The sequence below is a fragment of the Lichenostomus cassidix genome, chromosome Z, assembly GCF_008360975.1.
Source record: "Lichenostomus cassidix isolate B80296 chromosome Z, HeHo_3.0, whole genome shotgun sequence".
Classification (NCBI taxonomy): Eukaryota; Metazoa; Chordata; class Aves; order Passeriformes; family Meliphagidae; genus Lichenostomus; species Lichenostomus cassidix.
In genome coordinates, this window is record NC_139511.1 from 879,823 (window position 1) to 895,246 (window position 15,424).

At 51.8% G+C, this 15,424-nt stretch overlaps 1 protein-coding gene across 2 annotated transcripts; it reads left to right on the forward strand.

Annotated features, from left to right (window-relative positions):
* Positions 1–9,743: 9,743 nt before the first annotated feature.
* On the forward strand, positions 9,744–15,189 carry ZCCHC9 (zinc finger CCHC-type containing 9). 2 transcript variants are annotated; one of them, XM_085042327.1, is made up of 5 exons: positions 9,744–10,093; positions 12,075–12,225; positions 12,451–12,543; positions 13,470–13,538; positions 14,855–15,189. In XM_085042327.1, the coding sequence occupies exons 1-5, from the start codon at positions 9,836–9,838 to the stop codon at positions 15,160–15,162; spliced, it is 879 nt and encodes a 292-aa protein (XP_084898453.1). In that variant the 5' UTR covers positions 9,744–9,835; the 3' UTR covers positions 15,163–15,189. The 2 variants fall into 2 exon arrangements, with proteins under 2 accessions (XP_084898453.1, XP_084898452.1); XM_085042326.1 differs by having other exon boundaries at positions 14,850–15,109.
* Positions 15,190–15,424: the final 235 nt, after the last annotated feature.

The following is a 15,424-nucleotide window of genomic DNA, read 5'->3' on the forward strand; positions in this document are numbered from 1 at the left end:
CCACGAGCAACACAGCCTAGTGGAAATAACATCCAGTGGCGAGGAGCTGAGCAGGCTTACTGAAGGGGTGCTGCCTTTGGCTGTAGCAATCAAAACCCATCAATATTTTGAGATTAAGTACAGTACAGGCAACCATTTCACACAGACAAGAAAACAGAGCAATGAATGCTAAGCAGTCTGTTCATCTTATGGAGAATAAACCAAAGTGAACCACCTGTGCAGTTCAAAACAGGCTTTGTGCACATCTCCCTCTAGTGGGCTCAAATCCCCAGAAAATGGACAAACTGGGAATTCCTCTAGGGAGACACAAGTGTTAAGGATAACTGCTAGAGAGTATGTTCTTTATGTATTTTATATAGTGTATATAGAATGCATATATATATATATATATACACACACACACATATGTACCATCAACTCCAGACCACCAGAAAATGTCACAGAGATCCAGTGAAATGCTAAAACCACAAGATGCAGAAGACAGGCGGAAGGTGAGGGGAAGCCTTATTTGGCTTGTAAACATTCATTTAAGCCGCTGAGCAGCCTCCTCCAACACAGCAGCCCCGGGGATCCCCCCGTGACCCCTGAGGCTCAGTTCACCTGTCTCTGGGGAGCTCAATTTCACAGTGAGCACCTGGAGAAATCCTCCCAGCAATGGGAAAAATCCCACCAGGTGTGTCCACGTGTAACGGAGGTCTCCAAATTCACCCCAAAAGGGGATGCAGCTTCTGTGGGCCCAAATCAGCCAGTCCAAGTGACTTGATGATGCTTTTAGCACAGAAAATCCCGGATCTGATTGCACGTTTCCCTGTCAGCAGGGCTGGGGCTAGGTCAGAGCACAGGCCTGCCTGGCTGGCAGGGCTTTCCCTCAATGCTCTACAAAGCAGCCTCTCTTCATTCATGCCCGTTGGGAAAGTTCCTTACAATGATCCATTCCTTGCAGGTGACTACACAAGGTTACAAACGGCTGGCAGAAGCACCTTTGCCGTCTCCTTTGAGCTCAGTACCCCTGCTGGCATCAGTCCCATCATGGCCAGGATCCATCTGGTCGCTCAGCTCTGGCTGAGGCCTGTGGCTCCGGCCTAAGCACGTCAGCCAGCCGGTGTGAGGGAGGATCGGTGTTCACCGGCCCCAAGCAGAGCTGACAGCACAGCCCCAAAGCTCTGCTCCTGCTGCCTTCTTGGCTGGGGGGAGTGTGGCAAAGCTGGCCTCAGCACGTGAGCCTGTGGCCTATGGCCTCGCCCAGGCCGAAGCCAGCCCGAGCTGATTTTCAGCACAGCTGCTGCTGCCTTTGGCTCTCTTCCTTCTTCCCCCTCAGTCTTGTTTCCTTGTGCCTAGACATGAGGCCATTGAACCACCACTGAGCTACCACTGAGCCATTAATTAGCCACCTAATGGTAGCCATTGAGCTACCATGAAGTGTCCCCTCAGGGGTAGCTCAAGTGCCGTGAGGCAGCTGAAGCCACAGCCCAAAGCTGCGGTGGGGCGAAGGAGGGTTGAGCTTCTGTGCTCTCGGCTCCCTGAGACAGTTTTGCCGGAATGGGCAGCAGTGCTTCCCAGCAACGTTGCAGATATTGCCATGACAGCTGGGTCTCTGACTGCCCTGCTGGGAGCCAGAAGCCCAGCGAGGCTTTGGACAAAGGCCACAGCCCAGCCCAGCCCCGTCCTGCAGAGCCCTGGCCATGCCGGCTTGGCCTCTTCAGGGCACGAGTGCTCGGCCAGATGGACACAGCCAGGGCCTTGCGGTCAGTGACTCCACGGGCAGCTGCAGGCCGGGGATCAGAGGAGTCCCTCAGGGGTCTGCCTTTGCTCGGGGCGCTGCAATGGCCTTGCCAATGGCTCAGAGAGTGGATCGAGCTCCCCTCAGCACGGGCGGGGCAAGGCACAGGAGCCGAGCAGGGCAGGGGGTGAGGAGGAGGAGGACTCGGGCGAGCCCATGGCTGAGAAGCTCAGCCAGAGCAGGCAAGCTGTGCTGCCAGCCCAGAAAGGCAGCCCTGTCCTGGGCTGCATGGCAATGAGCCCAGGGCAGCAGCTCAAGGCAGGGCCTTCTGTTCCTCTGCTCCATTTGTGGCAGAGCCCAGCGGGAACACGACAGCCATGTCTTTGGCCCAGCAGGAGGAGGACTTGGAGCTGCTGAGATGAGTTCAGAGGAGAGCGATGGAGATCCTGCCAGAGCTGGATCACCTGTTATGATCCAGTACTTAAGGTTCTTTGGAAATACCTCTGCCCAAATTAAGGTGCAAACGAGACCATTTGTTCTGTTCATTGCACCTTTCAGTGATGTAGGCACCCCCTGCAGAAGCAAGGCTACAGGCAGCACCGAGAAAGGAAGGAGGAGGAGAGGGGAGGGGAAAGAGAAGGAGGAGGTGGGGAGAGACTGTGAGCTCCTGGGTGCCTATGCCATGTCAACAGGGCCAGGGCCGGGGCCAGGGCCAGGGCCAGGGCCAGGGACCGCGCCCGGTTGGGAAAGGGGACAAAATGTTGCCATTGGGACCAAAATGTTGCTCGCCTCGAAGGGGAAGGAAACACACTGCCTCAGCTGACCTGTTGAAACAAATCAACAGGTTTTGTTTCCAAGACTTTATCCCCTCTCAATTCCATTGAAAAGTGAGCGGTTTCTCACTGGCATTTCACATGATTTTATAACCCGGGTCAGACCTAGGGGCTGGAAGCCCACGAGTCCCGGGGCTGCTCCACTCCACGCCACCTGCAGTGGCTGTGCTGTGGCAGGATGGCCGCAGGAGGCCCTTGGTGACACGGGCGCCTTGTGTCAGGGCCCTGGCTCTGTGAGGCGGGACATGACGGTGCCCAAAGGCCCTTGTGACATCAGAGAGCCGTGCCCTGGCTGAGGGTATCCAAGGGGCACTGCAGGGCCCTGCCGTGGCCAGTCCCAGGAGAGCCACCGTGCTGTCAGCAAGCAGCTCCCGGGACTCTGTGCGGCAGCGTGTCTGAAATGGCAGAGCGCAAGGCAAGGACCGACTCACAGTCCCCCAGCCCCTCACCTGCCCTGCTGGGAGCCCAGGCCAGCAGTGAGCAGGAGAAAGAGAGGGGCTGGGTGTTGGAGAAGGGAGTCTTGGCTGGGGAGCTGGAGCTTCCCCAGCGTGACCATGGGGAAGAGCCAGAGCTCTCCCCAGAAGAAATTAAGAAAGACCAGAACGTGACCCCAGGGGCAGGTTGCAGAGGGCCAGAGCTGTCCCCAGAAGATGCCAGGACCTACCAGAAAGTCTCCAGCTGGGAAGAAGGCAGAGAGCAAGACCTCTCTGAAGATGACAGCGACATCTGGGAAGACTGTTTGGAGTACTGGGTGTCCACAAGAGAACAGGACAAATGGAGCAAGGGAGAACTGTCCTTGGGAGAAGTCCTTAGCGTCCAAGAAATGTCTGACTGGGAAGAAGGCACGGAGCAAGGGCTTCTCCAGGGACGATGCGGTAGCTCCACCAGGGTGTCGGACTGGGAAGAAGCCAGCCAGGACGAGCTGTCCCCACAAGAAACCAGCAGCTACCGAGAACACTCGGATTGGGAAGAGAGCGCTGGACAAGAGCTCTGTGAAGAGCAAGGCTCCATGGGCCAGGAGCTGTCCAAAGGCAGCAGAGGGAAGAGCTCCTCGATGCAGTCCAGCTGCCAGGACACCAGAGACAGGGAGCTGGCACAGGACGGCTGGGGAGAGGCAGGTGACCACGAGAGCCTGGAGTGGGACAACGTGAGCCTCCTGGAGCTGCAGGAGGAGGAGGAAGCAGACGCCAGGCAGCAAAGAGTGGCGCTTATGACAGCAGGCGGGCGCCCTGTGCCTTTTCCTCGGGAGGCCTGGGTTGAGCAGCTGTCACTGGGGCCGTGCCCACGAGTGCCGCTCTGGGCCACGGTGGCCCTTCAGGAAGCCCGAGGCACCGCGGCCTCTCCCAGCCTGGCCCAGCAGGTGCCCGAGGCATGGCCCGAGAGCCCGGGGCCTGCCCAGCCGGGAGCCCAGGCCCTCAGCCAGCAGCCGCTTCCCCGCAAGAAGCGTCCCTCGCGCTTCAGGCGGGCGCTGCGGGCACTGCGGAGGGCCCTGGTTTGCTTCCCCTGCATGGGGACACTGCCCGAGGATTAGTGCCTGCAGCCAGCCCCTCTCATCTGGAAAGGACTCCGTGCTGATCCTTTGGGATTGTATCCGTGAGGATTCAGCACAGGAAAGAGTTGTTTCTCCCTGGACACGACTGTAAAGAGCCAGACTGCGACCCAGGCAATTCGTATGAAACAAAATGAAGTTGCCTGTAAGCAATAGAATTAGCTATTAAAAAAAAATCAAAAATTCCAGACCAAAAAAATGCAGAAAATCCCCCCAAAACCACAAAAAGAATAAGAATAGGAATGATAAGAATAAGAAGAATATAATGCAAGATGAAGAAATAGTAGTTCTAAAAAGTGTAAGAGTAAGAATAAAACAAGATGAATATTAAGACTAGAAATAATAATAGGAAGAAGACTAAGACTAAGACTAAGAAGAATAAGCTAATGTAGAAGAAGAAATTATAGTAGTAGTAAACAATACTAGGAAGACTGAAGAGCTGAATAAGAAGAAGAAAATAAAGAAGAAGAAATAGTGTTAGTATGGAAAAACAAGCAACAAACCCACACTAAGAAAACCAGACCCCCCCCAAAAAACACAGTAAGAAAAGAATTAAGAATAACATTAAAAGGATGAAGAAGAGGAAGAAGTAGTACTAAAAAAGAAAAGGAAGAAGAAGAAGTGCAAGAATAAGACCAAAAAAAAAAAGAATAAAATTAACAAGAAGAAGGAGAAAAACAATAAGAAGACATACAAGAAAAAGAACAAGAACAACATGAAAAAGAAGAAGAACAACAAGAAAGAGAATGAGAAAGAGAATGAGAACAAGAACGGTAATTAGAACAAGAACAAGAACAAGAAAAACAACAAGTAGAAGAAGAAGAAAAAGAAGAAAAACAAGAAGAAGCAAAAGAAGGACAAGAAGGAGAAGAAGGACATGAAGAAGAAGCCCTGATGGAGAGCATCAGAGCTCCTTCTTCATGTCCTTCTTTCTCTCTCTCTCTTTCTCTCTCTCCTTCTCTCCCTGCCTCCCTGTCTCCCTGCTTCACCTGTTCCCCTCCCCTCCCCAAAACTTCTCTTCCCAAAACTTCCCTTCCTGAAACTTCACTTCCCTTCCCTTCCGGAAACTTCCAGAAACTTCCCTTCACTTTCCCTTCCCTTCACTTCCCTTCCCTGAAACGTCCCTGAAACTTTCCTAAAACTTCCCTTCACTTCCCTGAAACTTCCTTGAAATTTCCCTTCCCTTCCCTGAAACTACTCTGAAACTTTCCTCAAACTCCCCTCCCTGAAACTTCCCTGAAACATCCCTTCCCTGAAACTTCCATTCCCCTCTTGTTCTCTTCTGTGAAAATTCCCTTCCCTGAAACTTCCCGGAAACTTTCCTGAAAGTTCCCTGAAAATTATTTCAGGGCCCTGAAATTTCCCTGAAATTTCTCTGGAACATCCCTTTCCTGGAACATCTCTTTCCTGAAACATCCCTGAAACTTCCCTGAAACTCCTCTGAAACATCTCTGAAACTTCCCTGAAACTCCTCTGAAACCTCCCTGAAACTCCTCTGAAACATCCCTGAAACTCCTCTGAAACATCCCTGAAACTCCTCTGAAACATCCCTGAAACTCCTCTGAAACATCCCTGAAACTCCTCTGAAACATCCCTGAAACTCCCTTCCCCTGTTCTCCCGTCCCCTTTCCCATTCCTCCCCTCCCCGCCCCTCCCCTCATCCCTTATTTCCCATCCCTCCCTCCCTCCCTCCCTCCCTCCCTCCCTCCTTTTCTTCCTTCTTTTTTATCTCTTTCTCTCTTTCTCTCTCACTTTCTCCCTTTCTTTCTTCCTTTCTTTCTCTCTTTCTTTCTTTCTTTCTTTCTTTCTTTCTTTCTTTCTTTCTTTCTTTCTTTCTTTCTTTCTTTCTTTCTTTCTTTCTTTCTTTCTTTCTTTCTCTCACTTTCTTTCTTTCTCTCTCTCCCTTTCTCTCTTTCTCTTTCTTTCTTTCTTTCTTTCTCTCTTTCTTTCTTTCTTTCTCTCTTTCTTTCTCTCACTTTTTCTTTCTCTCTTTCTTTCTCTCTTTCTCTCTTTCTTTCTTTCTTTCTCTCTCTCTCTTTGTTTCTCTCTTCCTCTCTCTCTTTCTCTCTTCCTCTCTTTCTCTCTCTCTTTCTTTCTCTCTTTCTCTTTCTCTCTTTCTTTCTGCCTTGCCTTTGGCCTTACGTTGTCTTGCCTTTCTTTCCCGTTTGGCTTGCTTTTTCCCTGCTTTGCTTTTTGCCTTTTCTCTTGCCTTTCTTTTGCCTTGCCTAATGCCTCAACTTGCCCTTTTCCTTGTATTTTCCATGCCTTGCCTTCCCTTGCCCTTGCCTCACCTCTTGCCTTGCTTTGCCTTTTGCCTTTCAGTTTTTCTTGCTTTTCCTTTTGCCTTGCCTTTAGCCTTGATTTGCCTTTTTCCTTTTGCCTTTTGCCTTGCCTTTTGCCTTTCCTTTTACCATTTATTTTTCTTTGCCTTTCCTTCTGCCTTTTCCTTTGCCTTTAACTTTTGCCTTGCCTTGCCTTGCTTTGCCTTTTGCCTTATTTTTGCTTTGCCTTTTGCCTTGCTGATTTCCTCCCCTCCCCTCCCCTCCCCTCCCCTCCCCTCCCTCCTCCCTCCCCTCCCCTTCCCAAAACTTCCCTTCCCGAAACTTCCCTTCCCGAAACTTCCCTTCCCTTCCAGAAACTTCCCTTCACTTCCCTTCACTTCCCTGAGACTTCCCTGAGACTTCCTTGAAATTTCCCTTCCCTTCCCTGAAACTATTCTGAAACTTTCCTCAAACCTCCCTGAAACCTCCCTTCCCTGAAACTTCCCTGAAACATCCCTTCCCTGAAACTTCCATTCCCCTCTTGTTCTCTTCTGTGAAAATTCCCTTCCCTGAAAGTTCCCTGAAAATTATTTCAGGGCCCTGAAATTTCCCTGAAATTTCTCTGGAACATCCCTTTCCTGAAACATCCCTGAAACTCCTCTGAAACATCCCTGAAACTCCCCTCCCCTGTTCTCCCCTCCCCTTTCCCATTCCTCCCCTCCCCGCCCCTCCCCTCATCCCTTATTTCCCATCCCTCCCTCCCTCCCTCCCTCCCTTTTTTGTTTTTCTTTTCTTTCATTTTCTTTCGTTTTCTCTTTCTTTTCATTTTCTTTTCTCTTTCCTTTTCTTTTTCTTTCCATTCCTTCTCTCTCTATCTCTTGCTTTTTCTCTTTCCTTCTCCCCTTCTCTCTTTCTATCTCATTTTTTCAATAAAATCCATCCAATTGACTTTGCCATGTGCTCTCATTCACACCTTACTTCAGGCACAGCCATTTGAGCCATGAAATCACAATTTGCTTTAGCCCTAAAGGATCATAGAGTAAAACCAGGGAAAATGATCATTCTCTTTTTCAATTGTTTTTAATCTGCTGTTTAGATGGGGTTTGTTTGTTCTGTTCATTGCACCTTTCAGTGATGTTGGCAACCCGTGCAGAAACAAGGCTACAGGCAGCACCGAGAAAGGAAGGAGGAGGAGAGGGGAGGAGAAAGAGAAGGACGAGGTGGGGAGAGACTGTGAGCTCCTGGGTACAATAGCAACAGGGACAGGGCCAGGGACCGCGCCCGGCCGGGAAAGGGGACAAAATGTTGCCATTGGGACCAAAATGTTGCTCGCCTCTCGGGGGAAGGAAACACACTGCCTCAGCTGACCTGTTGAAACAAATCAACAGGTTTTGTTTCCAAGATTTTATCCCCTCTCAATTCCATTGAAAAGTGAGCAGTTTCTCACTGGCATTTCACATGATTTTATAACCCGGGTCAGACCTAGGGGCTGGAAGCCCACGAGTCCTGGGGCTGCTCCACTCCACGCCACTTGCAGTGGCTGTGCTGTGGCAGGATGGCCGCAGGAGGCCCTTGGTGACACGGGCGCCTTGTGTCAGGGCCCTGGCTCTGTGAGGCGGGACATGACGGTGCCCAAAGGCCCTTGTGACATCAGAGAGCCGTGCCCTGGCTGAGGGTATCCAAGGGGCACTGCAGGGCTCTGCCGTGGCCAGTCCCAGGAGAGCCACCGTGCTGTCAGCAAGCAGCTCCCGGGACTCTGTGCGGCAGCGTGTCTGAAATGGCAGAGCGCAAGGCAAGGACCGACTCACAGTCCCCCAGCCCCTCACCTGCCCTGCTGGGAGCCCAGGCCAGCAGTGAGCAGGAGAAAGAGAGGGGTTGGGTCTTGGAGAAGGGAGTCTTGGCTGGGGAGCTGGAGCTTCCCCAGCGTGACCATGGGGAAGAGCCAGAGCTCTCCCCAGAAGAAATTAAGAAAGACCAGAACATGACCCCAGGGGCAGGTCGCAGAGGGCCAGAGCTGTCCCCAGGAGATGCCAGGAGCTACCAGAATGTCTCCAGCTGGGAAGAAGGCAGTGAGCAAGACCTCTCTGAAGATGACAGCGACATCTGGGAAGACTGTTTGGAGTACTGGGTGGCCTCAGGAGAACAGGAGGAATGGAGCAAGGGAGAACCAACCCTGGGAGAAGCCCTTAGTGTCCACGAAGTGTCTGACTGGGAAGAAGGCACGGAGCAAGGGCTTCTCCAGGGACAATGCGGTAGCTCCACCAGGGTGTCAGACTGGGAAGAAGCCAGCCAGGAAGAGCTGTCCCCCCAGGAAGCCAGCAGCTACCGAGAACACTCGGATTGGGAAGAGAGCGCTGGCCAAGAGCTCTGTGAAGAGCAAGGCTCCATGGGCCAGGAGCTGTCCAAAGGCAGCAGAGGGAAGAGCTCCTCGATGCAGTCCAGCTGCCAGGACACCGGAGACAGGGAGCTGGCACAGGACGGCTGGGGAGAGGCAGGTGACCACGAGAGCCTGGAGTGGGACAACGTGAGCCTCCTGGAGCTGCAGGAGGAGGAGGAAGCAGACGCCAGGCAGCAAAGAGTGGCGCTTATGACAGCAGGCGGGCGCCCTGTGCCTTTTCCTCGGGAGGCCTGGGTTGAGCAGCTGTCACTGGGGCCGTGCCCCCGAGTGCCGCTCTGGGCCACGGTGGCCCTTCAGGAAGCCCGAGGCACCGCGGCCTCTCCCAGCCTGGCCCAGCAGGTGCCCGAGGCATGGCCCGAGAGCCCGGGGCCTGCCCAGCCGGGAGCCCAGGCCCTCAGCCAGCAGCCGCTTCCCCGCAAGAAGCGTCCCTCGCGCTTCAGGCGGGCGCTGCGGGCACTGCGGAGGGCCCTGGTTTGCTTCCCCTGCATGGGGACACTGCCCGAGGATTAGTGCCTGCGGCCAGGAAAAGATTCAGAAACGATGGAGAGAGACTATTGACAGGGGATGGAGGCGCAGGACACAGGGAATGGTTTCAAACTGCCACTGTAGGACTAGATGGAATATCGGGAGGGAATTGTTCCCTGGCAGGGTGGGCAGGCCCTGGCACAGGGTGACAGAGAAGCTGTGGCTGCCCCTGGATCCCTGCAAGTGTTCCAGGCCAGGTTGGACACTGGGGCTTGGAGCAGCCTGGGACAGTGCAAGGTGTCCCTGCCAGGGCAGGGGTGCGGCGGGATGCCTGCAGTACCCTCAGGCGGCACCTCAGCCGCGACTCCTACAATGTGCATCCCGCATCCCCGCAGCGCCGCCCGCCCGCTCCGCTCCTCCTCCTCCTGCGCTTCCCCCGCCTCTTCCCGCCCGTCATCACCGTGCGCGGCCGACGGTGCCCCAGCCTGAAGCGGTGTCCGGGCCCGGTGTCTGTCTGTCCGATCGCGGTGTCTGTCTGTCCGATCGCGGTGTCTGTCCGATCGCGGTGTCTGTCTGTCCGATCGCGGTGTCTGTCCGGGCGCGGTGTCCATGACGCGCTGGGCCCGGCGCTGCGCCCCGCCCGGGGCTCGGGCTCTGTCCGCCACCCCCTGGGAGCAGCTGGCGCCGGGCGGCGAGCAGGGCGGAGGGAAGAGGAAGAGGAGGAAGAAGGAGTACGAGAACCAGGACGTGAACGGGTTCTTGTCGCTGGGCGGGGAGCAGCGGCAGGAGGAGGAGGAGGCGCGGAGGAAGGACAGGCGGCGGGAGAGCAGGCGGCTGAGGCGGCAGGAGAGGAAGAAGAACGCCATGGTGAGTCCAGCCGCGGGAAGGGGGGCTTTGCTCAAACCCGTGATGTTTGGTGAGTGTGTCAGCGATCCTGCAGGGCTCACATCAACAGTGCCCGCAATTACACCCTCTGTTAATAAAACGGGACAGGCTGGGCTCGGGTCATGCCGGTGACAGCGTCTGGCTGCGAAAGTGTGTCCAGAGCAATGTAATAATGAAAGCAATGCACGGAGAAGCTCTAATTCCTGGTAAAGCTCAATGACTGAGCACACACAGTGCAGTCTGCACCCAGGGGGGCTCTGTGGGGAGCGACAACAGCTTCAGATCATCCCACAAGTTACAATGGAGTCTTCCCAGACTTGTTCCAGTTCCTAGCTCACTTTTATGCTCTTTGCTTTACTGTCAGGTGGAGATTCAGTGACTTCAGTCATTGGTTTTAGTGAGGGGTGGTGGCACCTGAGGAGTGGGTCGCTCATGACAGTAGCTGAGATAACCTGCATTGGGATGTGGTCAGTCAGGGATTTCAGCACAGCTGCTGATCCAACAGAACATCCTCCTTTATCTCCCTTGGCTTTCAGCTGCTCTGTGGCTGCTCTGCTACTAAAGACCACAGGCTTCCCTCCTCTGCAAGGATTTTGGCAGAGCTGTAGGGTCTTTGCTCCACTCCAGTCTCCCATTAGTCCCACTTGGATTGTGGTGTGTGTGGGGGGGGTCCAAACCAGGGGGTAGACGCTGTATATTCCCCTATAATTTCCCCTTTTAACCCCCAGTCAGTTTCCCCAGCCTTGTTAAAGCCCCATGTGGGAGGCACAGGTCCCTCTCCCCGTGGCAGTGCTGCTGGGGGCTCAGCGAGAGCTCAGCCCTCCCCTGCCAGGGCACAGCATGTGCCAGGTGTCATTTCAGGTGAATGAAGTGAAATTGGGAACAGAAGATGACTTTCAGCTCAAGTGGTAGCCTTTAGCATGGCTCTCCTGGCTCAGCACTGTTCTTCCTGCCCCTAGAGGAGTCCTCAGCCCCTCTTGTCTCCCGGGTGAAACTAACTCGGGTGGTTTCTGTGTGTGATTCATCAGTTTGATGAATTCCTGCTGTTCAGGGCCTCTTCCTACAGTGTCCTCTGAGAACTGGAGTGAGATGTCCAGCAGGCTCCAGTGAGGCTATCTCAGAGCAGTCCTGTCAGCACAAATGTACACATTCACCATAAACTTTTGCTGGATGTGAGTGGGGACAGAGTAAAGGAAGGTACTGCTAATTAACCTGGTACTGCTAATTAACCTGGGGCGTGCGAGTTCCTGTGGTCAGCTGTAGGACTGGTGCAGCATGGCTGCTCCCTGAGCAATTGCTGCAGCATGACCTGAAGGGCTGGAAAGGGCTGCAGTGGACATCAAATGCCAGGCTTTATCCATGCTGCCTTCCAGTGCCTGATGGGAGCCCTCAAGAACGAGGCAGAGAGACTTTGGAGAAGGACCTGGAGGGACAGGACACAGGGAATGGCTGCAAACTGCCAGAGGGCAGGGAGAGATGGGATAATGGGGAGGAATTGTTCCCTGTGAGGGTGGGCAGGCCCTGGCACAGGGTGACAGAGAAGCTGTGGCTGCCCCTGGATCCCTGCAAGTGTTCCAGGCCAGGCTGGACACTGGGGCTTGGAGCAGCCTGGGACAGTGGGAGGTGTCCCTGCCAGGGCAGGGGTGGCACTGGATGGGCTGTAAGGTCCCTTCCAACCCAAGCCATTCCATGTTTCCATGATCCAGGGCATGCAGTTGTCCATGAGTGAATACCCCAAACAGTTTGTTGTTGGTAAAAGGGGAAAAGAGTCCATGGTAACATGGGTTTGTGCCCATAATAATGGCACAGAGCACTCACGGTTTTTCAGTGGCAGAGCACAGTGTCTCTTCCTGTCTGTCTTTCCCTGGGGACAAAACTGTGTTTGCTCTTTAGGCCCTGTGAGGCTGGCATTTCCAGGTCTTTGAGTGCCATTCACAGAATCACTGAATTTTTCTCTTCCAAGGTGTGTTTCCACTGCAGAGAGCCTGGCCACGGCGTGGCTGACTGTCCTGCAGTGCTGGAGAGCCAAGACATGGGGACAGGGATCTGCTACCGCTGTGGATCCACAGAGCACGACATCAGCAAATGCAGAGCCAAGGTGGATCCAGCTGCTGGTGGGTCTCAAGAATTTGTGGTGTTTTGGGTTGGCTTGGGTCTAAATTGTCTGACTGCTGAACCTAAAGTATTGTGTGTTAGAAATTTCACTTTTGCAGTATGATAACAAACCTGGCAGAGTAATTTATAGCATAAAGTGATCAAAATATTGTCATTGCATTGTGTTCAGTCTGTGACTTCACAAAGGTTTTGATGTGGATCATAAACCCTGTGGGATTTTGCAGGGCCATTTCCATATGCAAAATGTTTCATCTGTGGTGAGATGGGGCATCTGTCAAGGTCGTGTCCAGATAATCCCAAAGGGTTGTATGCCGAAGGTGAGTACTGATTCACTAAATTTAGTAAAATTAAATTTTGGTGTCCTTTTTACCTGATACAGAACAAAGTAACACTGCAAGTGAATGAGAATGTGGCTAAAAGGAATTCCTCTGCATCTTTTGGTAAAAGCAGAGTAATTTTGGGGAATTCATTGTCAACTAATTAGCTGGAGATTTCTGTTTTAATTGAAAGCTTTGTGTTAAGTGACAAGATGAGGTGCAAAGCTTCAGAGTTTGCTTGTGCTTCAGTATTAGGAGATACACAAAGGAACAAAATCCTGTGTGAATGAAGTCACTGTGTATTTATATGTACATGCACCAAAGTAGGTGGTAAAAACATTCTCACACAGTACCTTAAGATTTTGTGAGGTGGCAAAACACAAGCTCTCACTAAAGGAAGAATATCTTCAGTTTGAGTAACTTTAATGAGAAAAGGGTTTAATGAGAAAAGTTTGAAGGTTTCACTTCTCCATTGGCACTAACAACCAGCATTCTGTCTGCTGGTGTTTCCCAGCACAGACATGGGGTCTTGGCAAACTCGAGAGGGTGATCTTGCAGCACAGTTAAAGTGGAACAAAAATCACCTTGTTCTCAAATGTTTGGATTATGAGTAGAATGTAAATTTCATATCTCAGTATGTGCAGTTGGTTTACCTGCATCTCAGGAGCCCCTGTCAATTTAAAAAGTTCATTTGAGTATGAATTTCAGAAGAATTCATCTTGTTTCTCAAAAAGAGAGCTTTCAGCAAATCAGAAGTACTCAGTAAGCACTGGCTGTAGTTCGTGGTGTGTGGTGCTGTACAAAATAGTGCAATCCCAGACAGCTCCATCCCTCACAGACACAGGAAGGGTATTTTGTTGGATGATTTTTGGGTGCTTGTTGGTGTTTTTCCCGCTCAGATCAGTAACAATTTTCTGTGTGAGCAGGTGGGGGCTGCAAACTTTGTGGCTCTGTGGAGCACTTCAAAAAGGACTGCCCAGAGAAACAGAATGCAGGTGAGCTGCAGGGGAGTGTGGGGTGGAGTTTGGGTCCAGCAGGGTTCAGTTACTGCTCTGCATGACTGTGGTCAGGAAAAGGGTTTGGGAAGAGAACTTGGACACAGCAGAGGTGACCTTTTGTTGGGACACTTGGGGAGGCTGTGGAGGAGGCAGTAAGTTCTGATGCAAAACTAAGATAATTCTTTCATTGACAGAAAGTTAATTTTGTGTGTTTCTGAAGGCCATGTGAAATTCTGTGTATTTTTTGGCCAGTATTTCTGCTGCTGCACACAGTCTGGCAGCTGCACAGCAGAACTGGCTGCTGCTTTTTGCTGATTTCAGTGTGAAGTGGTGGAGCTGAACCGATGGCAGGTGCAGGGTGGTGGTGTGTGCAGGCAGGTGTGTCAGTCACCCAGGACAGGGGACAGAGGAGATCTGTCCAGCTGGATTCACAGCAAATGAACTGCTTTCTTAAGTGTTCTTCAGCTTTCCATGTGGGTGGAAAAATTAAATTAGATACCTCAAAACCCCACTGTGCTGAAAGAGGCAAGAGCTTCAAACAAGGGTATGAAGAATGATCCTGCTACTGGAGTGGTAACACACCTGTGCATTTTTCTACTTGGCTTCTATGGCGCTTAATAAGAAGCTTCTTCAGTGAAATTTATGTAAGAAGTATTTATGGAGGCAATAGAGACATTCTGTGTATCTGATGCTACATTTAGGATATTTTTATATCTGAGACCATATGTAGGATTCTAGGTGTGTGCTGCTTTGCCAGTTTTTAGAATGGATGAGATTCAGTCTGAATTGGTGTGACAGAAGTTTATGACACCAAAAGCTTCTGAAATCCTCCCAAACTCATCTGCAAGTAGTTAGGCTGTGCCCATTTGGGTGACTCAAGCATTAGAATCCAGTAGCTATTTTTTTTCCTACATTTTTCTGTTAAGTTTTACTTCCATGATGAGGACCATAAATGCTATTTATTTTGCCGAGGGACATCCTTCAAAAGTAGCACTGCTGGTCAAAATCAGTCTAATTAGAACAGTGATACTATGGGCAAGGATTGTGATATTCTTTGAAATCAGTTTGCCTCGTGCAGAGTGTTTTCAGGTACAGGAAGACAGCTGAGAGCTGGCAAAGGAGTTGAGGCACTGCAGCTTCCAGTTCCCTCGGGTAGATTCTCAGGTAGATTGGGCCAGCTGTCGTATCCAGGAGCTGATCAGAGTAAAGATGGAGCTGCCTGTGTGCAGTGTTGGTGTGCTGGGTTGGCTGCCCTGGCCCTGGGGAGGTGGCAGAGCAGCCTGGCACTGCTGTGTTGTGTCCCTGCAGAGCAGGTGACAGTCGGACGCTGGACCCCTGGCCTGAGCGCAGACCACGAGGACATCACAGCCACGCCAGCGCTGCAGAAAACACAGCCCAAGGCACCCAAAGTTGTCACTTTCTGAAGGCCTGCTGGCTCCCCAACAGTTCTGCTGCCTCACTCCAGAGCGGTCACAACACAGAAAATCCAGGAAATCAAGTACACTGCAAAGGAATTGCTGGTATTTTGTCTCCCCTCATTTTTCCAGTTTGCCTCCCAGACTTGCCTGGCTCACTGAAAAGCTGGGAGCAACAGAAACACAGCAAGTGGCTATTTTATTAAGGGAACTGTGGGTGTTTTTTATAGGTTCTTGCTCTGAATGTTCCAGCTTGAGCAGTCTTGTGGTGAAGTCACAGGTCAACTCAACAGGTCAATTGCACTGCAAGCCTGTTGAGCTTGGGGTGCAATTCCTGACAGTTGTGGTTGTAATTATCAGTAATTAACTCAATTGCTAATGCACATTGGGTAGTTTGAGTATCTTTTCAGTAACAGAAACAGAATCACTCTGAAACCTGTGGTGAAACACACCCCTAAAGAATTGGAG

Coding starts and splice junctions, on each gene's coding strand:
- ZCCHC9 (XM_085042327.1), top strand. CDS start 9,836: ATGACGCGCTGGGCCCGGCGCTGCGCCCCGCCCGGGGCTCGGGCTCTG. Junction 10,094..12,074: donor AGAGGAAGAAGAACGCCATG/GTGAGTCCAGCC, acceptor TTCTCTTCCAAG/GTGTGTTTCCACTGCAGAGA. Junction 12,226..12,450: donor CAAGGTGGATCCAGCTGCTG/GTGGGTCTCAAG, acceptor GGGATTTTGCAG/GGCCATTTCCATATGCAAAA.